The sequence below is a fragment of the Dermochelys coriacea genome, chromosome 14 (assembly GCF_009764565.3).
Source record: "Dermochelys coriacea isolate rDerCor1 chromosome 14, rDerCor1.pri.v4, whole genome shotgun sequence".
Classification (NCBI taxonomy): Eukaryota; Metazoa; Chordata; order Testudines; family Dermochelyidae; genus Dermochelys; species Dermochelys coriacea.
Window position 1 is genome coordinate 9569681 of NC_050081.1, and position 24455 is coordinate 9594135.

At 41.2% G+C, this 24455-nt stretch overlaps 1 protein-coding gene across 1 annotated transcript; it reads left to right on the top strand.

Moving 5' to 3' along the window:
- Positions 1-731: 731 nt before the first annotated feature.
- Positions 732-24302, top strand: CRLF3 (cytokine receptor like factor 3). The gene is made up of 8 exons (XM_038371182.2): positions 732-981; positions 5804-6011; positions 9140-9227; positions 9738-9915; positions 11085-11307; positions 12328-12460; positions 19992-20104; positions 21492-24302. Exons 1-8 carry the CDS (start codon positions 781-783, stop codon positions 21740-21742), a joined length of 1395 nt encoding a protein of 464 aa, XP_038227110.1. The 5' UTR covers positions 732-780; the 3' UTR covers positions 21743-24302.
- Positions 24303-24455: the final 153 nt, after the last annotated feature.

The following is a 24455-nucleotide window of genomic DNA, read 5'->3' on the forward strand; positions in this document are numbered from 1 at the left end:
AGAAAAAAATTGTTTGTCCCTCATGATTGGACAAGTTGATTTTTGCAAAGCCAGGTACATCATATAAGTAATTAATACTATGTATCTATCCTGGGTACTTATCTAGCTACTATTACTTTAGCACTTAAGTACTTCACAATCTTCAGTGGTATTTATCTTCACAACAACCATGTGAGGAAAGAAAGTACTATTATCTCAATTTTTTAGTTGGGGAAGTGAGGCATGAAGCAGCTAAGTCCCCGATCCACAAAGGTATTTAGTTTCCAAGCTTCCACTGTAATCTAAGTGATTTGCCTGAGGCCATGCAGGAAATGTAACCTAGTTCTCCCAGCTCCCAGGCTAGCACCCTAACCCCAGACCATCCTTTCTCCTGTGTTACAGAGTGACTTTTAAATTTGAAATTAAAAATAGTTTCATTGTAATGCAATGACTGTATGTTCATTGCTCTAATGAATTATTAGTTTATTAGTGTGTAGACATGTAAAATGTGGCAATACATTCAATGGTAATTCATTGTACATATCAATGTATTTGTCTTATGCAACATAAGTATAATGATGTGTTTTCTTTCAGTGATGGGCCTGAGTGAACATAGATAGCCTTGAATTCTGAATGGGCTTTTTGCAATCAGGACCTGGGTTTGGTGACTCTGCTTTCCTTCTGCTCCACCAATGCTAGCTTGTGTGCCATATGTATCAATAAAGTTTTCCTTGATTTTAAAAAACAACAACAAAAAACCCCAAACTTTTGCCCCGCCCCCCTGCCTGGCTCATTGCCCGGATGTGGCCCGCTTCCGGGTGTGAGGCCAGCCCAGGTGGTTGTTGCCAGGAGCGGGTCCCCACAGCCCGAGCAGGGAGTGGGATGGATCCGGAGGGTGAGGCGCTGCTGCTGCAGGAGGCTCGGGAGAGCGTCGAGGCGGCGCGGAGCTACCGGCGGGAGCTGCAGCAGAGGCTGCGTGGGCTGCAGCAGGCGCGCAAGCAGGTGGGGCACCAGGGGGGTATTGGGAGTGCGGGCCTGGGGGGTTGGGGTGAGAGCTGAGGGCGCGGGGGCAGGGGCAGGGGCAGGGCATGAGGTCAAGGGGAGCTGGGCACGGAGCTGTGAGCTGTGAGGGGCTGTGCTCAGGGAGAGGAAATAGGGGGTGGGTGACTCTAGGAGGGGGGCAGGCTAGAGCAGTGTAGGGACACCCCGAGTCCATGGGCTGGAACACACCCCTCCCCTTTCCTGGGACAGGTTTCAGAGTAGCAGCCGTGTTAGTCTGTATTTGCAAAAAGAAAAGGAGTACTTGTGGCACCTTAGAGACTAACATATGTATTTGAGCATAAGCTTTTGTGAGCTATGTTACGTTGCATCTGATGAAGTGAGCTGTAGCTCACGAAAGCTTATGCTCAAATACATTTGTTAGTCTCTAAGGTGCCACAAGTCCTCCTTTTATTTGTGCTGTTTGTTTCCTCTCCCTGGGTACATGACTTTGCATTCATTAGTACTGAAACTTTCCTTGCTCCTGCAACTTCAGTTGATTTCTTTGCTGTATGGTTCTGTGCTTGTATGCATTTGTTTCTGTCCCCCTGGATTCGCTTTCCAACTGTGGCCTCGGTCATCTGCTGAGTTGGCCACAATTGAGTTTATGCTAACGAGATAGCTGACAAAGGAGGACATGAATCGACCATGAAGGATGTATATGGGGACAAGAGCCTTTGGAAATCTCAAGACTCCAAGACTGGGCTACAGCTACTTCAGGAAACATTTACTCTTTGGACCACTTAGCATTGCAGCATCAACCTCCATTTTAGGACCATTTTACTACAGTATTCAAATCCTTCCTCGAGCCTGTGTGTGTATTTTTACTTCCAGTATTTTCGTATCCTCTCTTCTGTTTGCACATCCTTAGCTCTAACGTTGAGATTCTGATACTGATTGAGTTTGTATACGCATCTAAAACGGTAATGGGTTTGGGGGAATAACCATTCTCTTCTGTCGTCCTCCACCCCCGCCTCGTATATACACTGCCAAACACTTCCTTTTTTTTTTTTAAAAATACTAAAATAACAAGTGAGGGGAAGCCAAGCTGTGTGGCAGCTGCAGTGGCTCATGAAGATTGCTTGAAGAGGAAATTTACTTTACTTAACCCAAGAACTTCCTGTGTTGGTTGTCAGTACTTCTAAAGATCTAGAAATTACATCTAAGGCTTGGCTTATATTGCAGCATTTCCTTATGTGTGTAAATCGTAAAAGCACTTCATAGTGGAATGTTTAATTCTCACTTTTAGCTTCTGATTAATTTTTCACGTATTCAAATGTTTCCTTCCTAAAAAAAAAAAAAAAAATCATATGCAGTGGGTTCTTAATTGATTTTGTAGTAAACCTTTTGTAACAACAACTTTTTCATAATAAAGATTCTTAAGATATCCATAGAATCAAATATGGATATAGTGACATATTCACTATTCACCCTGACTCCTAATAAAAGAAGAAGGGAAACATTCAATGGAACTCAAAGGTGATTGATTTCCAGCTGATTCAAAAACAAAACAAAACAACTGCCTTTCACACACTGTGTAGTTGGTCCATGGAACTCCTTGCACCAAGGTTGAGGCAAAAAAAATTAGTAAGATTCAAACAAATGATCAGTCACTTATATGTATAACGAGACTATTCAGAGTTGTAATAGTAAATACAAAAAAAGAAAGTCTTGGAAGAGAGATTCAAACCCTCAGGCTTCTGGGGTTAAGCCTCTAAATATAGGAGGAAAGAAGAGATTTTTCTCTTGGGACAGCATATTTCATAACTACTGAATGCAGGGTTTCTTACTCTACTGGAGCATCTGGTACTGGCCATGACTGGATACTTGTCTGATCTGATTTCAGACTATGTGATAGTCTTCTTGTATCTTAGAAATTGCCTGTTAAATTAGTGACTCAAACACATAGATGTACAGACAGAGTAAACATTGAAACCATTCTCTTTCCTCTCTGTGGAGCTGAATTGTAGGTTTCTCCAAATACTGGCTGGTCATATTTGTGATAGGCCTAATCCAAAGTGCACTGAAGTCAGTGAAGTCTTTCTACTAACTGCAATGGGCTTTGGATAAGGCCTCTGCATGCTGAAATATTCAAGTACAATGTGGTGAACCAATAATTAAGATCTTTGACGTGTTAAAATACGCATAGTTATATCTCTGTTCTAATACTGTGTGCTGCAGTGGCGTTCTCATGACCAAAGTGAGTCCAGTGTGTGGGAAGGACCGGCTGCACAAGGAATGGATATTTTATTTCCCATCCATCCAGAGCACTAAGACAATACCACACTGCTGCTTAATGTGTTAACGACAAGACAGGTTCTGTGCAGTAGCCTAAGACGCGCGCGCTCTCTCTCTCTCTCTCTCTCTCTCTCTCTCTCTCACTTTCAATACATAGCCTTAATATCGTTGGTTGTAACTCTGTTCTAAATCCATTTCCTGGACACTACGGTGCTAATAAGCGATGGCCACATAAACACCACCCTATATCGGAAACCTACTGACCGCTATTCCTACCTACATGCCTCTAGCTTTCATCCAGATCATACCACTCGATCCATTGTCTACAGCGAAGCGCTACGATATAACCGCATTTGCTCCAACCCCTCAGACAGAGACAAACACCTACAAGATCTCTATCATGCATTCCTACAACTACAATACCCACCTGCTGAAGTGAAGAAACAGATTGACAGAGCCAGAAGAGTACCCAGAAGTCACCTACTACAGGACAGGCCCAACAAAGAAAACAACAGAACGCCACTAGCCATCACCTTCAGCCCCCAACTAAAACCTCTCCAACGCATCATCAAGGATCTACAACCTATCCTGAAGGACGAGCCATCACTCTCACAGATCTTGGGAGACAGACCAGTCCTTGCTTACAGACAGCCCCCCAATCTGAAGCAAATACTCACCAGCAACCACACACCACACAACAGAACCACTAACCCAGGAACCTATCCTTGCAACAAAGCCCGTTGCCAACTCTGTCCACATATCTATTCAGGGGATACCATCATAGGGCCTAATCACATCAGCCACACTATCAGAGGCTCGTTCACCTGCGCATCTACCAATGTGATATATACCATCATGTGCCAGCAATGCCCCTCTGCCATGTACATTAGCCAAACTGGACAGTCTCTACGTAAAAGAATGAATGGACACAAATCAGACGTCAAGAATTATAACATTCAAAAACCAGCTGGAGAACACTTCAATCTCTCTGGTCACTCGATCACAGACCTAAGAGTGGCTATACTTCAACAAAAGAGCTTCAAAAATAGACTCCAACGAGAGACTGCTGAATTGGAATTAATTTGCAAACTGGATACAATTAACTTAGGCTTGAATAGAGACTGGGAATGAATGAGTCATTACACAAAGTAAAACTATTTCCCCATGTTATTTCTCCCCCCACCCCACCCCGCACTGTTCCTCTGATATTCTTGTTAACTGCTGGAATTAGCCTACCTTGCTTGTCACCATGAAAGGTTTTCTCCCCCCCCCCCCCCCCGCTGCTGGTGATGGCTTATCTTAAGTGATCACTCTCCTTACAGTGTGTATGATAAACCCATTGTTTCATGTTCTCTGTGTGTGTGTATATAAATCTCTCCTCTGTTTTTTCCACCAAATGCATCCGATGAAGTGAGCTGTAGCTCACGAAAGCTTATGCTCTAATAAATTTGTTAGTCTCTAAGGTGCCACAAGTACTCCTTTTCTTTTTGCTAAAACTTCTTGTGTATCTGAGCTGCTCTCCTTTTTTGAATGCACCTGCTCAAGACTTGCAGCTCTGAGGAGCAGCCCATAGCTTACAGTAGTGTCTATGGATGTTCTTATTGAGGATGAACACAAATTTTGCTGAGAGGAGAAATTTCCCTGTTTTGAGAACAAATAAGCTGCTAATGTATTTACTTTTCTCAGGAGACTTAAATAGTTTATAGATACTGGAAAGGAAATCAATTGTGTAAAGTAGAAGAAGGGTTGCCCACTGGTTAGGGCACTAGCCAAGGAGTTGTGAGATGTGAATTCAAGTCCCTGCTCTACTACAGACTTCCTCTGTTATGTCGGGCAAGTCACTTACCCTTTCTATGCCTCAGTTCCTCATCTGTATAATGGGGATAATGGTATTGCCTTACCTCACAAGGGTGTTGTGAGAATAAATACTTCAAGATAGAGGTGCTCAGATACTGCAGTAATGAGGGCCACACTTTTATTGTCTAATAGTCCTAGAATAAATTGATTTACTTAATGTGTTCTGGCTTGATTTGAATTGATTAAATTTTCAATGTGTCTCATTTGCATTGGGCTATTTTGGCCATGGCATATGTAGCCTGCCTCCTAGTTGGCCAAAGGCATCCTGTTATCCCCATGATTTGTGACCCTGTTAGTGTAGGCTTATCACTCTTAAGCATGTCTTTAGTTTGTGTATGGGGAAGATAATTGTCATAAAGGATACTCTCCTCTCTCCCAGTTTCAGTGGCTTTCCTCATTATTTATAATCTTTCTCTAAAAGATTACAAGTCTTGCTTTGCTTTCATCGCTTGTCTTTCTGCTTGGGTAGCCTCACTACCTTTTCTCTCCCCTGCTTTGTACCCTTAATCAAATGAGTATCCTACAATGGATAGCATCCTAGTAGGTTTGTTAATTGTCTGAGAGCCTTTGTAAAAGTTGACCTAGCATAGAGCTTTCCACCAGCAAATGCAGGCAATGTGATTCACAATGGTAAAGGAATATTTTCCTCAGCTGCTTACCCTGAATCCTTCTCTTTTCTGTTTTGAGTCAGATCAGAGAGAGTGCAGCTCTGACAAGGGATGTACTTGAGCAGCATTTTAATGATTTAAAAGGGACCCTGAGGAAGCTGCTGGATGAGCGACTAGTGTTATTGCTGCAGGAAGTGGATGCCATAGAACAAGAGAGCATCAAGCCATTGGATGAATGCCAGAAACTAATAGAACATGGAGTCAGTACAGCTGATGACCTGCTCCAGGAAGGTAGGGGGCTGTATAAAATATACATTCCTATAAGTCTTCTCTTAAAGATTAGTGTAGAACAGGGGTGGGCAAATCACAGTGTTCCAGCTAGGGAGCGGGGTCAGGGTCGGGGCTTGCCCTGCTCTGCGTGGCTCCCAAGAAGCAGCTGGCATGACCCCTCCCCCGCCTCCTACGTAGTAAGTGAGGCGTGGCCAAGTGGCTCTCTGCGATGTCCCATCTGCAGGCGCCACCCACGCAGCTCCCATTGGCCGCCGTTCCCAGCCAATGGGAGCTGCAGAGGTGGCACCTGCGGATGGGGCATGTGCAGAGCCGCCTGGCCACGCGTCCACATAGGAGCCGGAGAGGGGACATGCTTCTGGGAGCTGCTTGCGGTAAGGGCCACCCAGAGCATGCACCCCTGAGCCCCTCCCATGCCCCAATTCCCTGCCACAGCCCTGATCTCACCTTCCAAACCCCTCGATCCCAGCCCGGAGCCCCCTCTTGTACCCCAAACCCCTCATCCCTGGCCCCAGCACAGAGCTCACACCCCCAGTCAGAGCCCTCACCACCTCCATGCCCCAACTGCCTGCCCCATCCCTAATCCCTCTCAACCCATTGGTCCCAGCCCAGAGCTCCCTCCTGCACCCTAAACTCCTCATCCCCAGCCCCACCCCAGAGCCTGCACCCCCAGCCGGAGCCCTCACACCCCTCCCCTGTAACCCAACTGCCTGCCCCAGCCCTGATCCCCCTCCTGTCCTCTGAACCTGTCTCAGCCTGGAGCCCCCTCCATCACCCCAAACTCCTCATCCCCAGCCCCCCCCCCCCCCCCGGAGCCTTCATTCCCCCACTCCCACACCTCAACCTCAGCCCAGAGCCCCTTCCAGCATGCTGAACTTCTCATTTCTGGCCCCACCCAAGAGCCCACACCTCCAGCTGGAGCCCTCACCACATCCTGCAGCCCTACCCCCAATTTCGTGAGCATTCATGGCTCACCATACAATTTGCATACCCTGATGTGGCCCTCTGGCTAAAAGTTTGCCCACCCCTGGTGTAGATCATAGTGCATGTTATGAACTGCATGTTTTGGCTGAAATGGGCCTATCCTAAACCAGCACTAGTAAAGGTTTAAAGATCGCTGCAGAATTGGTGGTGGGGTGGGAGGAAACATATCAATTCTTGCTTATGAGGATCCATATTTTAGCATTTCGGTGTATATAACCCTAGGGTTAAGTATAAATGGGCTGAACTATGGAATAGTAAAGGGGGAGAGTACCTACTTTCAGAGGTCTATATTACCACAAAGTTAATTTCCAGGCCACCAAAGTAGAAGCAATGCATTGTGTTTGGCCTCTTAAAATAAAATGTATCTCAGATGCCCTCATAAATAACAAAATATCTGTGTTGTTTTTGGTACTGTTAAGCTGGCAGTTTATTTTAACCCTAGGTGGCTTCAGTGGTGTGTAGGTCTTACGCTAGTCCTTTGCACAGGGGGTAAATTTCACCCTATGTGGTCCAATTGCTTTTGCTCTAGGAGAGAATAATTTTGGATTTGAGTTTATTTTATATTGGAAAATGAGTTTCTGCCAAAATAGAGTGAATGTTTGTTCCAGCATTTGGGACTTGAGGGAAGCTATTTTGAGTCTGTAGAGTAAAAACATAGTGTACAGAAGTTCAAGGATTATACTGTACTGCCTGTCACTGACCTTTCCCTCCCTCGCATCCCATTTATATCTGCAAGGAAAGTCATGCTTTTCTCCAGAAGATTTGCAGTTGGGACGGAAAACAATGGAAGTGTCAGGGTGTCCCGTTAAGGGTGAACTATTCCATATTACCAAATATCTAGTCACAAAGGAACGTTGCTACTGACTGTGTCCCTGCACTGGAGAACCTATTCTGTGCCATTTTTCAGCTATGATTGTGCTGATTGTTTCCTTGCATTGTTCTTGTCTGTCTCAACTTTAACTTTCTTCCACTGTGCTCTCCGGTTTGTGAACTGCGATGTGTCATACAGTCTGCTACTTACATTTGGATGTGAGTTTTGTGCTTAAGGAAGTTGCTAGCTTTGCTGTCTGAATGGAGTCCTGTATCCACAGAAGCAATTTGTCACTTTCCAAATAGTTTCACCTACTCCTGTGAAGCTGGTATTAACACCATCTCCATTTGACCACGGAGGTAACATAACTTGCATAAGTCTGATAAGACCTTATATCAGAGCTCCTGGATCCCTGGCTACTAGTCTACTTCTAATCCACTGGGCCACAGCTGCCTATGTGGACAGTGGCAGTAAAAGTTTTGCCATACAATGGCTCTATTCTGAACTAGAGGGGCCACCTCTGAGCAAGAAGTTCAGTCTTCATGCACACTCAATCTTTTGCTGCCAAATATAGTGTGCATTTTTATTTTTTATTTTTTTTAAATGTTGGCAGCTGTGCACTTGGAACTGGACTGAGCTCACATATCTCCCACAGATCATCGTACACTCAGATGATAAACTTGGGAAGAGTCCAAGCTGGATTTAAGCAGAAGTCTGTAGATATTCCTATAATTTCAGGGGTTGCCACGTAAATGTAGGGGATCAGAGCTGATGTGTTTGAAATGCTTTCTATTTATCTATCCCTACCTTGCACTGCACAGCCTATCAAAGAACGTTACATTTGCAAAAATAAAAAAAAATCACATTGATGATGAACAGAGCCTGATTCTGCGCACTGTTGAACCTGTTATAATTTCTTTGCCAGTTTTAGCTCTTTTGAGGTTCTAATCAGTAAAGATGCTCTGCATTTTGATGATGATTCCCACTTAAAGTAGTTGGGCTGTCAAGTAGGTGGAGCCAGAGGATAAGGAGCCATGATTTCTGGCATCTGGCCCCAGCTCTGTTATTGTCTGGGACCTTGGTCAAATCACCTAATTCTCTCATGTGAGTTCCTACAAAGCTCTGTCATCAGAGGATGTTATATAGGCATATATTAGTAACTAATAGAATTTCAGCACTTTTATCTTCTAGCTGAGTGTCTTGCAGGAGCATTGAAAACACTGAAATTTTTTTTTATTTACTGGTTGTTCTCTTCAGCACTGGTTATTCTTTGATGTGAATGTTTTTCTTGGGCATTTTTCATATCGGGAACAATTTTTTTATCCTTTCATTCCAGGAGAGAGCGTCATCCATGAGGTCATGGGAGAGCAGAATGAAAAACTGTGCAACTTTACAAAAAAGGCTTTGCACATTCAGCTGGATAGGTAAGAGACATCAGTCTGGTGGGGGGATTTGAGAATTCAGCAGGAACACGATTGACATGCCTCTACATAGGTTTTTTTGTTTTGTTTTTGTTCCTTTTTAAGGCAATGAACATTAGGGGCTTTTATTTCAAAGGTTTATTTCAAGCTTTGCTGTCCCACTTATATATAAATTCTGATAGGGTTGGCCTTGATAATTTAAGTAGTGTTCAGTCCTCAGATGGTCTCTTGAAATATGGACTGTCTGTTTGCAATTGTTTCATCAAGCCCAATGAAAGAGAAGAGATTACTGAGACACAGACAACATCATTAGGCCTAAAATATTAGCTACTTCCTCAGTCTTTTAAGTCTGAAATCTGGAATTCCTTTAATGTTCTAATTTTTAAAACCAGTCCCTTGAAATATAGAGTTAAAAAATAATCAATCCCACATGTGTTGTCTTTTAAGTGTATCGCTGAAATAGAATTGTATACAAGCTGCTCCCTTACATGTTAGCAATTTTTCTTTCCTTAGCTTGCCAGAAGTGCCTGCCTTGGTTGATGTGCCTTGTTTATCTGCCCAGCTGGATGACTGTCTTCTTACTATAGTGAAAAATCAAATCTTCAACCATGGGACTGTAGCATCTCGGCCGCCTGTACAGATAGAAGAACTTACCGAGAAGCCTGGTGGTATCCTAGTCCGGTGGTGTAAGGTGAGTAAATCTCTTGAATGAATGTAACTCAGATTCTCTTTTAGACCCTGTTTCAAAAAAATAAAAAAGGTATTCTTTCTCAAAAGAAACTGAATGTCACTTTCCCTTCTTTCTCCATCAAGGGAATCATCTCCTTCTGACTTGGGATTTAAAATATACCGGAAGAAATTGTATGTTACAATTGTATGATCCAGGTGCACATAATGATAGATTTTGAGGCACAAGTGTGTGTGGAGGAAGACCTTCACATGAGAATCCAACCTTTAGTTTGCTCAGTCTGGCACTGGGCTACCTATTTGCTGCTTGATAGTACATGCTGTCTCCCAGTATCTGCCAATTAGTGCAACAGGTCTGTCTACAACCTGTTGTGTAGAAAAGCCAACAGAGGTAGCTGAAAAAACTGCCCACTCCTCCTCTCTTCTTGGGCCAAACTGTTGGAAATGGAAGAGGTAGCAGCTTACCTCACCCAGCCTTCCCCTCCCCAAAAAAACAGCCTACAACACTTCCCACTAAACAGATGAGTGCTACAGAAATATGACACTATCATCTAAATAGCAATTGCAGAAATAGGTCTTTGTGTCACGTATTTGTCAGAAGCACAGATTGACACAGATATAAACATCTTGTAGAATCCATACTTGGTGGTGATATGTATTACAGTAGGTAATTGCAGATAGGGCTCCATTGTGCGAGGTGCTGTACCAACAATGGAAAACTCCCATTGATTTCCATGAGGCCAGGATTTCACTCATAGGGATAAACAGTCCCTACCCCATTAAACTTATGCACCCTTAAATATTTGAGTACTCTGGTAGGTATAGTGGGTGAGTAAAGAACCTCTGATTTTGTATCAGACACTTGGCTAATTGCTTTCTTCAGTTTTCAGAAGGCATTCCTTTTTTATTCAATAAATCAAAGGTATGGTTGCTAGGACCATACATATTTAAGTTGCTGCTGGATGGCTCTATCTTCCTTGCCATTCTTCCCCAGAAGTATGAAAGAATGTTGTGTTTCGATTGCTGGTTTAACAAAGACCAACCATTGGTCACCTTACCTTGTGAAGGACAAATGTTGGTAACTTGCACTGCTACTGGGATACATTGTAGTTCAAAGAAATCCAGGAAAGAAATCGTCATGATCCCTTGTTAATGGAATAAATGTCTGTTTAGGTGGATGATGACTTTATACCACAAGACTACAGGCTTCAGTATCGCAAGAGTACTGCCAATCACTTTGAAGATGTGTATGTTGGCTCAGAGATGGAATTCATAGTACTACATATTGATCCCAATGTTGATTACCAGTTCAGAGTCTGTGCCCGGGGTGATGGACGGCAGGAATGGAGTCCATGGAGTATTCCTCAAACTGGCCGTTCTACATTAGTTCCTCATGGTATAAACTTTTGTTGTTAGTCTTCTGAAGCTTATAGTGTGTGTGTGTGTGTGTGTGTGTGTGTGTGAAAAAACCATAACGTGCTGTAGATTATGTGGAGCTGTTTGCTGTCTGAAGACAATGGAGTTTTCTGCCTTGCAGTATATGGAATTAAATGTGTATCTAAATAATACAAGGTAATTGGATACATACCCTTCTACAGTTGGATTCTTTGCTTAATTTTAACTGCAACTAGTTCTGAAGCACACATTGTAGCTATCAACCTGATGCTTGGGCTGGAGCAGTGTCTGCACTTGGAAAATGCCAGTGTGAGATTCTGTTCTGTATTTCATGAAGAATTTTAAATCACATCTGTCATGCCTGTTTTGTCAGAGCCTGTTTTCAAGGGTTTTCTACCTACAACCAATTCAAAAGGGAAGTAATGAGAAATGGAACATTAACTATTTTCTGGCTTTCCTTAAGGATTTCTGGTTTCTGTAATAGCCTGGGGCTTTGCTTTTCTTGAGGGTGAAAAGTTAAGCTTCCATTGAGAAATGAGTTCCTATTTCATTGTGATGTTATTGAGACAAGTAGTTGAGGGGTTAACAAGATTCACTGAATGACAAAACTGAAGATTTCCTATTTTTTTTCCTCATTATTATAGAAAATCTACATCCAATAAGTTTGTAAATGTCTATAAGGCTATTTCTTAAACTGGTTGGAAATGAGAGAAATGCCAGGTTATCTTTAGTCCCAATTTTATAAGAAAACTATGTAATATACATTTTTGTCACTTCTTTGTAAGTGATCATAGCCAAGAGTCAAATGCAGGTTAATCTTTTTGGCAACAATCACAATATTGCAGAAAAATGCCTCATTTCTCTCTCACTCCTTTTGCACATCAATGAGAGATTAGACCCGGAGCTTTGGTAACGTGACTCTAACTTGCACGTGAAGTAAAAAGACTGGATGCAGCCAACCGAAGCTCCTTCCCCACATGATAGCCAGTGAAGTAATTCATGTTTTTGTTTTTGTTTGAAGAATGGACAGCAGGTTTGGAGGGTTACAGCCTGAGCAGTCGAAGAAACATAGCACTTCGAAATGATTCTCAGTCATATGGTGTGCTCTACTCCAAAGCTCCTACTTACTTCTGTGGGCAGACATTAACATTCAGGCAAGTACATGCTGTATTGCCATTGCATGAGGCACTTGCGCAAACAGAATTTCCTGTTTTGTCTCATTTTGCTACCGCTGTGTTGTACAGTGAACTCAAGCCTCACTGTGCCTCTGAGTTGTAAACTCCCAAATCACTGACTTAGTGGTGTGTACATAATACACAATCCAATTTGTGTGTGAAGTCTGACCCTTCCTCTCTTTGCTTCTAACTCCTAGTTCTTCAGGACAAAGTCCAAGACCCTCTTGTAGGATCCATCCTTACCTAAAACAGTAGCTGAAGTGCTCTATTCCTTCCTCAATGAGGTCCCCAAATTAGCCTAGACTGAGTGGACCTGTGGTGTGTTTAAACTTTTTTTGATGCTTCTCTGCAACTGCTATGACCTGAACTAAAGCCCATTGGTATTCTTCCATTGACTCCAGTGGGCTTTGGATTAGGTCCCCTAAACAGTAACCTCTGTTCTTCCCAACCCTCCCAATTCTTCTAGGACTGTTGGAGCTTTGTTTTCATGTGACAGTGTAAGAATGGCTGATTGGCAGTGGAGTAAGTTCTCAAAAAGATGCCACCTTCAGCATAATTATAGCTCTGGTCAGATGACTGTTGGTCGCCATCTGTAGAAACTCCTGAGGGGAAAAGGTAGCTTAGGGAACTTACTTTCAGGGTTAAGAATTTAATTCAGCACAACAGTGAGATTAGAAACCTTGGCAGCTTTTCTGTATTAAGCCCTTCCCTTGAGATGTTGCTGTTCGGCTGGGGAAGAGGAGAGTCCCTGTGGAGATGTCTCATCTGGCAGGCAGTGTCAGTTGTGATTGTAGATCTAAGACTTAGCCATCGCTTTTCCCCAACTTTCTCTTATTATACAGACTGACAGTTTTTGTGTAATAGGCTTGACAATCCCGCTACAAACTCCACTTGTAGTTTAGGGGGTGTGATTATGGTGTTTATCCATGTAGCTTTCTAAATGAAGTTATATTAACTCTAACCCTGAAATTTGGATTCTGTTGGCTTTAGCTGGTCATAGGGCAAGGGCATATTCAACTATCCATTGTCTGCCATGGATGCAAAGAGCTTCACAACTTCCATCTCAAATAAAACACCAGGCTTAATATTGCTTGGCACAGAAATATCTCTGCTATTAAATGCAGAGCTTTGAGGCTTTCCTTGGTTCTGTTTCACACCAGTGTCTCTCTTACCTTTTCATATTGATAACTGAGATGAAAAACCTTTTGATGTGCAGTTTTTTTTTGTAGTGTGGATTTTGTTCCTTCTCTTTTAGGAAAGATCATGTTTCTGTATCACAGAGCACTAGCCCACATGTCTGCAAAAAATTTGATGGAACAGGTGGTGTTTTTTTAAGAGAATCTCGAAAGTTAGAAAATAGGTTGTTAGTTTCCCCAAACCCCACAAGAGCTTCCCATTTCAAAGCATATATTAGATTCTGCTAGTTCACGAGATGCAATACTTAGCATTTGGCTTTATCCATCTGTTTCAGCAGTACATTCACAAAGGGATAACCAGCCTCCTGGATAGAAATGGGCAAGACTCATGTTACAGATAATCTTCTTGTCATATATTCAGGAGGCATAATAGCCTCTCCAGTGAGTAGCAAAGCTGTAATAAAAACAGCATTTCATAAGTCCCCTCTTAGAACTAGATCTCTTTGATCGGAGTGTCATCAACCAAGACTTTTAGATGAGGCTATAATTGGAGGTATGATGTAATTGGTCTGGGCCAATGTTATTCCCAGTTCTCTGCTGCCCCCATGGAGCTGTGCTTGGAAGGGATGGTGAGAGATTCTCTAGGGTGACCACCCCCTGCTCTTCAGACTGCAGTTGTTTGTAATGTTTATACTTGCAGTAGGAAGGCAAGATTAGTCCAGCTGTGCTAGCAATTCAAGATGATACAGCTGAGTAAATGAGGCTGTCTGACAGGCAACACAGTGTGCCCTGGTGACTCTGGCAGATTTAGCCTAAGCTACATACAGCTAATTCATAAATAAGTGCATATGATGGATGGTGGCTTGTGCATCTCTGTTTTGAGATTAATGGAAACGGGGAAGTGTTCGATTTCACTAACTATAAAAACCTATGGTTGATCTTTTATATCTGTCTACTCCCTGCAGTTACAAGGAGAGCACATCTTGTGGGCTGTATACTGCCTTCCAACAAAGGGATGATACAGAATTTAAAACATGGTCTGTTAAATAGTATTTCTACTGCATGTTCTAGATACACTTAACTCCAGGTTACAAGTTCTCCAAAATTGCAGAGAAAAATAGTCATCCTAAATATAGATTCTAGATCAAATGGTTTTCATTAGTAAAATGAATAGCAGTTTACCCCTGAACACCACTGAGACTTTCATAGCTAAGTCTTTCTAAAAGTTTTATATATATATAGGACTCCTCCTGTCTAGGGCTGTGCTTCCTGGGATGGTTTGCTGCTGGAATTGACAAAAATATTAAGCTAAGAAATGGTGTCCTGCACCAAACCCATGGGCCTGTTAACAATTTAAGCTTACCCCCTTACTGGGGTGCACAGCCTGCCACCATGCCCATGGTGTTTATAGTGTGTGTGTGTGTGTGTGTTGGTATATTATGTTTGTAAGGATTTCCACACTGTTGCCCTTAAGTCCAATTGTTCTGTCCTGCTGATGACTCTGTCTTCCCTCTACTACTAGTCTAGCAAAAAGAAAAGGAGTACCCGTGGCACCTTAGAGACTAACAAATTTATTAGAGCATAAGCTTTCGTGAGCTACAGCTCACTTCATCGGTGAGCTGTAGCTCACGAAAGCTTATGCTCTAATAAATTTGTTAGTCTCTAAGGTGCCACGGGTACTCCTTTTCTTTTTGCAAATACAGACTAACACGGCTGCTACTCTGATACTAGTCTAGCTTGTTTCTGTGATCTGCTCAGTCATATACACCAATTTGCATGAAGTGATAGATCAAAGCCATAGATCACTTACTTGAAAATGGATTTTAAATTTACAGATAAGCTAGTGCATTTGGTCAGCTTTAAGTTATGCAAACATACTTATTTCCAGACCAAAAAAATCAAAGATGCTGCATTAACTTGAGGGGCAAATAATTGGCACTCTAATGTACAAAGACATTAACGATATCTGAACATTTCTAAGTTAATATTTATAAAACTGCAATAATGACTAGACCTAATAAATTGTAAATCTTGTCTAATGTTCTTTTGTACAAACAGTTCTCATTGTGGATCAATTCAAAATGCAAAACTTCAAGACACTTGGATTTTTGTTTTCTTAGCTGAAAGCTATGTTGTAAAGCAATCTCAGTGATGATTTCCAGAGAACTGAAAAACCTGATAGAATAGGAGAGTAAAACCTGGTTCCAATTTGGAGTTCTCCTGTACATCTTAAAGGAACTAACTAGTAATTTGCCAGACTACTCAAAATCATAAAATATAAAAAGGGCTTTATTAATTTCTAATTCTTGAAGCTGCTGTTGCATCTTTGTGAAGTTGGACAAATCATAGAAATATAGGACCACAAGAGGTTATCAAGATGAGCTTTCTACCCTGAGGCAAGTATATCTAGACCATCCCTGTCCGATGTTTGTCCAACCTGTTCTTAAAGACCACCAATGACGGGGATTCCGGGACCTCTCTTCAAGTGCTTAGCTACCCTTACAGTTAAAAAGTTATTCCTAATATTTAACCTAAATCTCCCTTACCGCAGATTAATCCCATTACTTCTTGTCCTACCTTCAGTGGATATGGACAGCACAGCCCATAATATGTTTGAAGACTTATCAATATCCCCCACAGTTGTTTGTTTTTTTTTTTTAAGACTGAACATGCCCAATGTTTTTTCCTTTCCTCATAGATCAGGTTTTCTAAACCTTTTATCACTGTTATTGCTCTTCTCTGGACTCCCTCTAGTTTGTTCACATCTTAACATGTGGCGTCCAGAACTGGACACAGTACTCCAGCTGAGGCCTCACTAGTGCCAAGTAGAGCAGGACATTTACTACATAACACTCCTTTAACCCAGAATATTTGCCTTTTTCTTTGTTTTTGTTTTGCAGCTGCATCACACTGACTTTTATTCAATTTGTGATCCACTGTAGCCTCTAGTACTGCTGTATATCTCAGTGGCTTTCAACCTGTGAATCCCTGAGGGGCCACAGACTATGCTTAAGATTTCCAAAGGGGTCCACACTTGCATACAAAAATGTTAGTGATCCACACATGGAAAAAAGTTTGAAAACCCCTGGCAGATGATTTTTCTTAAGTGTAGTACCTTGATCTGGTCTTTCATCTTGTTGAATTCAGATCAATTCTCCAATTGGTCTAGGTTTCTTTGAATTTTAATCCTTCTTATTCTAATTGCATCCCATCCCAGATAAGTGTCCTCTGCAGATTTTATACGCATACTCTCCATTCCATTATCCAAGTCATTCATGAAAATATTGACTAGTACTGGACCCCTGTTCACACAATACGTCCTTCACGTTAGCCAGTGAACCATTGATAACTACTTTGTGCACCAACCTTATAGTACTTTAATTTATACTACATTTTTCTGGTTTGCTTATGAGAATGTCAAGTGGGACTGTGATAAAAGCCTTACTAAAATCAAGATATCAGATCTGCTTCTCTCCCATCATCCTCTAGGAAATTAGTTTGGCATGATTTGTACTTGAGAAATCCATACTAGCTATTTCTTATAACCTTATTATCTTGCTGATGCTTACAAATTGATTGTTTAATTTGGTGCAGTATCTTTCCAGGTGTCAAAGTTAAGTTGACTGGTCTGTAATTCCCTGGGTTCTCTTTGTTCCCCTTTTTAAAGATAGCTACTATGTTTGTCCTCCTTCAGTCCTCTGGACCTCTGCCCTAAGTTCTCAAAGATGATTGCTTCAGTTAGTTCCTTAAGTACCCTGACAACTTTAATATATCTAACTTATTTAAATATTCTTTAACCTGTTCTTTCCCTATTTTGGCTTGTATTCCTTCCCCCTTGAGAATATTAATTGTATTAAGTATCTGGTCACCATTAAATGTTTTAATGAAGACTGAAGGAAAATAAGCATTGAACACCTCTGCTGCCTTGATGCCATAAATGGTGAAGTCAGAGGGTGGGATATTTCCCAGGGAATGCCTTACTGCTAAATGATAAACTAGCATTTAGCTGAGCCCTCAAGGGTTAACTCATTGTTGTTAATGCAGCCTCACACGCTACAAGGCAGCACAAATGGAGGGAGGGGAGACAGCATGGCAAACAGAGACAGACTCACACCCTGTGTGTGGGAGAGAGATGCACATTTCCCCTTTAAGTACACTAACCCCACTCTAAGTACATTGCCTTTTAAAGTAGATCAGCAAGTTGAGATAGCAGCTGCTGCCAGCAAGCTCCCTCTGTCCTGATCCCTGTCCTGTTCCCCCCCCCCCCCACGCTATGGAGATAAAGTCAATGGGAGGGGTTAGGGGGACACCCTGACATTAGCACCCCTCTTTCCCCCTCTGCACAGCAAGCAGGAGGCTCCCGGGAGCAGCTCTAAGGTAAATGTCAGGAGCAGCGCACGGCAGTAGAGGAGGGACAACTGTAGTGCCTCGCAATTGATAGCATGCTGGGTGGCTGCCACACAGGGAACTTAAGGGAGTGGGGAGCTAATAGGGGGGCTGCTGGTCCATGCTGGTTCCAAGCCCCAACCAGCCAGCTCCAACAGGCTGTTCTTCCTGCAAGCAGTAGATAAAGCAGGTGGCTGCCAAACAACGTTATATGGGAGTATTATGCAACTTTAAACGAGCATATTATCTAATTGATCAGCAAGGTAACAAAACAAGGATAACCAGGATGACTTTAAGTGAGGAGTTACTGTATTAGCTGTCTCAGCTCCAGTGAAAACCAATCCCCACCAAAACAGGGTAGGGTGTTTTTTTTCCCCAAGGGTGCTGAAGGAATTTAGGAGCTTAAATCCTGTTGGTTTTAAAATGACTTTGCCGCATAAGGAGTCTTTCTTTGAACATCAACATAATGTAATATTCTAAATCACGTGGGCTTTCTTGAAAGTTTTACCCAGCATCTTTAAGCAGCAGCAAAGAGTAACGGAGGTAAATGTATGATTCACGGGACAGAAGAAAACAGATCCATTTATAGAAGTATCTTTAAACATATAGCTTATATGGCTTCCCTCCCTTTATAGGCCTGATTATTAGCCTTTGGCTGGGATGTGGACATTTAGGTTTCAATGGTTCATCCATAAACACAAGTCTGTGTGGCTGATCATTGAAAGTCTCGCTATCCATTCTTTATCAAAATCATAAATTCATCTTGGCAGAAGTCAGGCTTGCAAATTACTTTTCCTGTTGCTTGTTTTAAGATTCTGCCCCCACCAAAGGCATGGTCTCTCTATCCAAAGAAAGTTAGCAGGATGAGTTAGGGCTTAGGCTCCCACAATTGTTAAGGGAACCTGCTAATCTTTATAATAAGGCTAGAGAAACAGCCTGCAACTGTCAGTATGTTCTCACCCTGAGGGATTGAGCCATGACCCAACATAGGGCTTCATATGAATAGGGCTAAATGGCTGGTCTGTTCCTTAGTGACAGTCACTTTAAAGTAACTTCTAATAAAGATTTGAACTATGCAAAAAAGGGTAACTATGCAAATGGTAAAAATACAGCAAGCTCAGAAGTTATGTAGTGACAGCTGGCTGCCTCGGAGCACCTTGTTGCCCATATCATGGGCTTATTTTCAATACCCTAACAACTGACATTTGCAAACATCAGGTACAAGTCTCTTCACATTAACAAATTTCTATTCTAGCCTCTCTGCAGTGACTTACCCTTTTACAGTTGACTAGCACCACTGCTCCTACTTTTCCTTTCAAATAGATGAATAGCAACTCCTTAAGAGTGTATTCTGTTAATCTGATAGAGATTGCACCTTGTTCTTCTGCATGATTTCTTCCTCTTGTCATGGATATCATCTGTATTAAACCCACTTTCAGTCCCTCTATTAGTAACTTAAGTCAGGGTTACGTTCTGAGTCCCTTTTAAGGAGCTTTTGCTCAACATAGGGCCTTCTGTACCCGACAGAAATGGAGCTTTGTGTCTTAAAAATGTGATGTTGACAGTTTGGTAGACAATGACTAAATTTGTGATTCTTCCTGGACTGGTACGAATGCTAATAGATGGGACAATCAATATAAAGCCATGTTCCACAGCTATTGAAAGTGGTGGGCCACAGGTTACACCACTAGGGGGAACATAAAAAAAAATGAAAATTTGAGGATTGTGAGAAAAGATACAACTGTAACCTCTCTGCTAGATGAGCATCTGCTACAAGCTGAAAAGAAGTATATGGTGAAGCTCAGCTTAAGGACCTACATGATCAATTACTCAGCAGAGGTGGTCTCAAAGTTCGGGTGAAATTGTGGTGGAAACCTTGGGGCCATTGTAAAGAGGTCTTTTATGATTAGGTATGAACTTTAGTGCAGTTTTTACTGGTTTTTGTTTATTTAAAACTTCAGAATTTAACAGAACTTTCTTCTTCATAGAATCGAAACAGTTGGTCAGCCAGACAAACGAGACAGTATAGGAGTGTGTGTGGAACAGCAGAATGGCTATGATTCTTTACAGCGAGATAAAGCAGTATGCATTAGTACAAATGGTGAGCTTATTAATATTGCACTGTTGAATATTATCTACTTGTTTATGAAGATCTTGGCTATGTCTCTTGTACATTGTGTGCTTTAACATCTTATTTATCCCTAACTGCTGCATCTTTTGCTGAAATGGTGTTACAGCTTCCAGCAACCTGAGCAATCGAATTCTATGTTATTCAAAGTGAACCACATCAAAGTATACTTGTGGATCTTTAACATTCACAAATTTGCTTAATACGGTGTATGCTATAGCAACTTGCATGTTTTAAAACGTCAAAACAACTCATTTCCTGAGACTAATGCCCATTTAGGAAAACCTGCTTGGAGCTGGGCTTTCCTTTTACGGACTGCTACTGTTGAAGCCTGCCCTGTGTCTAGTGTATTAGATAGATTCATGGAGGATAGATCCATCAGTGGCTATTAGTCAAGATGGCTAGGAATGCAACTCCATGTTCCGCGTGTCCCTAAACTGGTGCCTACCGGAAACTCTGACTGGATGACAGTTGATATGGATGGATCGCTTGATAAATAGCCTTGTTCTGTTCATTCCCTCTGGCACTGGCTACTCTCAGGACAAGATACTGGTCTGGATGGGTAGACCATTGGTCTGAAGCAGTATGGCAATTCGTATGTTCTTTTTAAAAAAAAGTACAAGTGATTTTTACTTAAGGTTACATCGATAGAGAACAGTACAACTGGTAAGCTTCCATCTTATTAATCAATTACCCAAAAGCACCACTCAAATATCTAAAAGGAGAGTCCCTGCCCTATGGCACTTACAATGAAAGAATTAATGGTACTGACAACTTTCCTACCTTGATGTTGCAGTCAGTCCATGATAAACAAATGCACTCGAGATAGGAAGCGGTCCTATCTTTGATAATTAATCCTTGTCTACGTTTAATGCTTGTCTAACTCTGTATTTAACTTAATAGAATATTTAAGAGCTAGTTTCTATTTTATCGCTGAAAAGTCAATGGTTAATAGTTTGGGATAGGAGGGTAAGTGAAAACATTTAAGATGGTTTCCTGATGTGTATAAGGAATGTAACAGTGGAGTTTTAATGCACTTATGTTTCAGCTAATACATTTGCTTATTATGCCAGTGCACAGTGGCACAGGAACTGCTTAAAATGTTGTCAATACTACCTATTCTGTTTTTGGGAAGAGCTAAGAGTTGTAAAGAATTGGTATAGCTGTTACAAAGTTCTGTTATAATTTTACGTCAGTTTTCTTTGGGTTTGAGTAGTGAGCAAATCAAGTGATGACATGCATTCTTGGGGGGGCAGGAAAGAAGGGAGTGTGCTGGGGCTTTATCAATGTTACAGCCAATATCTGCCCCTAACCATTATGTACTGTAAGAAATAATGTTTACATATCTTGACTGTTTCAGGGGCAGTATTTGTAAATGGCAAAGAGATGACAAACCAATTGCCTGCTGTTACTTGTGGATCAACTGTGACATTTGACATGGAAGTTGTGCATTTAGGTCCCAACAACAAGGGAGGAAACTCCAAACTCAGAGTAACCATCAGTTCTAACAATAGGGAAGTAGTTTTTGATTGGGTACTTGATCACTCATGTGGTTCTTTATATTTTGGATGTTCATTCTCCTACCCAGGCTGGAAGGTGTTAGTGTTCTAGCCTTGCTGTAAGTTTTAAAAGTTGAATTCATTTTTCCAGCTTTTAGTATCTAACTTGGATTTAACAAAACTTGTCTTTACATCACTTGAAGGTCACTCGGTTGTACTTAAATTCATTTCAAAATAATGGAAAACATGATCTATTACTCTAAAAAGCTAAACAGGCAATTAATTTCATACAGCCTTGGAATAAAAACTGGAAAAACCTCAGGGTACATGTATTGAATGGAATGAACTTTGCTTACTACTGTTCTCTGAAACAAGCCTGTAACACTTTTGGCTTAGGGTTAATGGTCCAAAGTTTTATCTATCCCACCTACAATAAGAGCAAATGACCTTAGTAAATTTCAGATACTTAGTTACAGAATGCTACAGCTTAAACTTTTTTAAAAAAAGTCAGAACTGTTGTGGTTCTGCCTAATACATTTTCTTCTGGCTGTGGTACGGTTTGTCATCATTCCACCAGAATAAGAATGTCTGAGCCTTAAGTATGTTGAAATATGTAGTCAGGCTGTTAAGTGTCATTGCTTTACCTTCAAATACTGAACAGTATTTTGTGTGTCTTCTGGAATAAGTTTGATAAACCACATGGACCATGCTTAAGACCCTGCTTTAGTACCATGAACTAAAGTCAAACCATAAAGCAAAGAATGGTAACTTATTTTCTTGCTCTATTATACAAAGTGTAGTAGTATAGGAATTTACTATGAATTTGAACAGGGTAGTTATAAATGACTGAGTAACCATATTAAACTAGGCCTGTTTCCAGTCCAGAGACTATTAGTGTTACTTGGGTTTACAAGAGCATGTTAACAAAAAAGTGTTTAGAGTCCTAAAATACAATAAATATATAAAAAACCTTGGCTTACCTCAAAAGCAAATATTGTGTATATAAAGCAATTGTGGCAATTTTTTTAAATACAGGTGGTGATATTTAAGTTTTTTTTTAATAGAACATTACAAGACCTTGCCCTATTCCTTTCATTTAAATATACCCATGGCTGTGGTAGCTACAGATGCCCCATATACTAGTCTCAAAGTTACCCCATTTGGGCTATGCATTTTTCCTGTCTTCACCCTAAAAGGATGCAAGAGAAGCAAGTTAATTTTAAGAGAGGCAACAATTAGGAGCATGGAAAACTCAGAGGGGAGGGATTATTCACATTAGAGAACATGTTGAAAGTGGGAAGAAGCTAAAGTAGGAACTTTTATTCCCATTCTTGTTACACAAGAAATATATTAATGTAAGTGAAAAGTAGAAATTTCAAGTAGATAGCAAAATTCTCAGCCACCACAGAACTAGATTAAGATTTACTGTGAAAAGGAGGTGAGAATTAAGAATCAGCTACAGGTAATATCCATTATGAGATTTTTGGATCCTCAAACTTCATCATATAAACCATTCATTAGGTATTAGGAGGAAACTTTGTCTGGGAACAGGTTAAGTGCAGGATTTCTTCCTTTGAAGCAGCTGATAGAGAACATTTCGTGTACTGGATTAAATGGACTACTATCTGATGCTTTTTTTTTAACATAATATAGTTCATCTATACCTAGAAAAATGCTTTTGAGGACTATTCATGTAGTATCCCTATTTACAGCAGAACAGAGGGTACAACTTGCCAAGTGTCAAGTTAGCACTGAAGCTGGCAGCAGAACATAAGTCTGTTTCATATGCCCATGCCTTATCCACTGGATATTACTGATCCCTTTCCCTGAGAGTCCAGATGTTAGGTAGTGGTGTGTATGATTAACCTCCATAAAACTACTTCAAGCAAAGACAGAAGGTCTTTCATTCTATGAGGCAAATGTACGCCTCCCTCTGCTTGTGAAAGGGCTGGTAAGAATAGGTAACTATCAAAATATAAAATGGAGATACATTATATAGGGCTTTGTTCACACAGTTCAGTATACTCCTACCTGAGAGAGTTCTCTGTCAGCTTGTTCACAACACATACTACAAACCAGTTTAAAAAATGTAAATCCGTAGTAAGGGCAGGTACATTTGTACAAGATTTGAGAAATGTCCAGCCTGGTAAACTAGCCCCTGCACTACTGCAAACCCTCACTCTCTGTAGCTTTTAGGGAGGGTATAATTGAGGTCAAATCAGTCTTATCTACTTAAACTTCGTGATTTAAGGTAAGTCACTTACATTAAAACCCATCTTTTGCCATTATCCAAAATGTCAGCTTCCAGCTGTTTGTAAAGACAGATTTGTTGTAGATCACCAAAGCTAACAGCATGAACTACTAGATAGGTACTCTTCAAACATCAAAGTACTCACCTGTACTGTTAATCCTCTTAAAGAATCTTATTACTGTGGCAGGAGCTTCTCCAAAACAATTAAAGGTTTCAGCAGATTGAAGGCTTGACACTTGCAACTGCTTCAAAACATGTTCCACATCTAAATACGAGAGTCATGCAAAACAGCTTGTTGTAAATACAAAACTGCTTATGAAACTTTGAAAGTATGTTCTCTGAAGCCATAATACTCACTTACCTCAATGACAGATGTTTGTCTTGTGAAATTATTTTTTAAAAATAAAAGTTGATCCCTGAACTCTGTGCATGTCTGTTAATTGTTAGCACTGCTTATAGTGCTCTCCTCACCCCTCCCTACGGAATACACCTCAGCATCTGTTCAAACTAGGTATAGATGAGCCCTATACTAGTAAGTCCGTAGATCAGATGACCAGCATAACCGGGTCTGTCT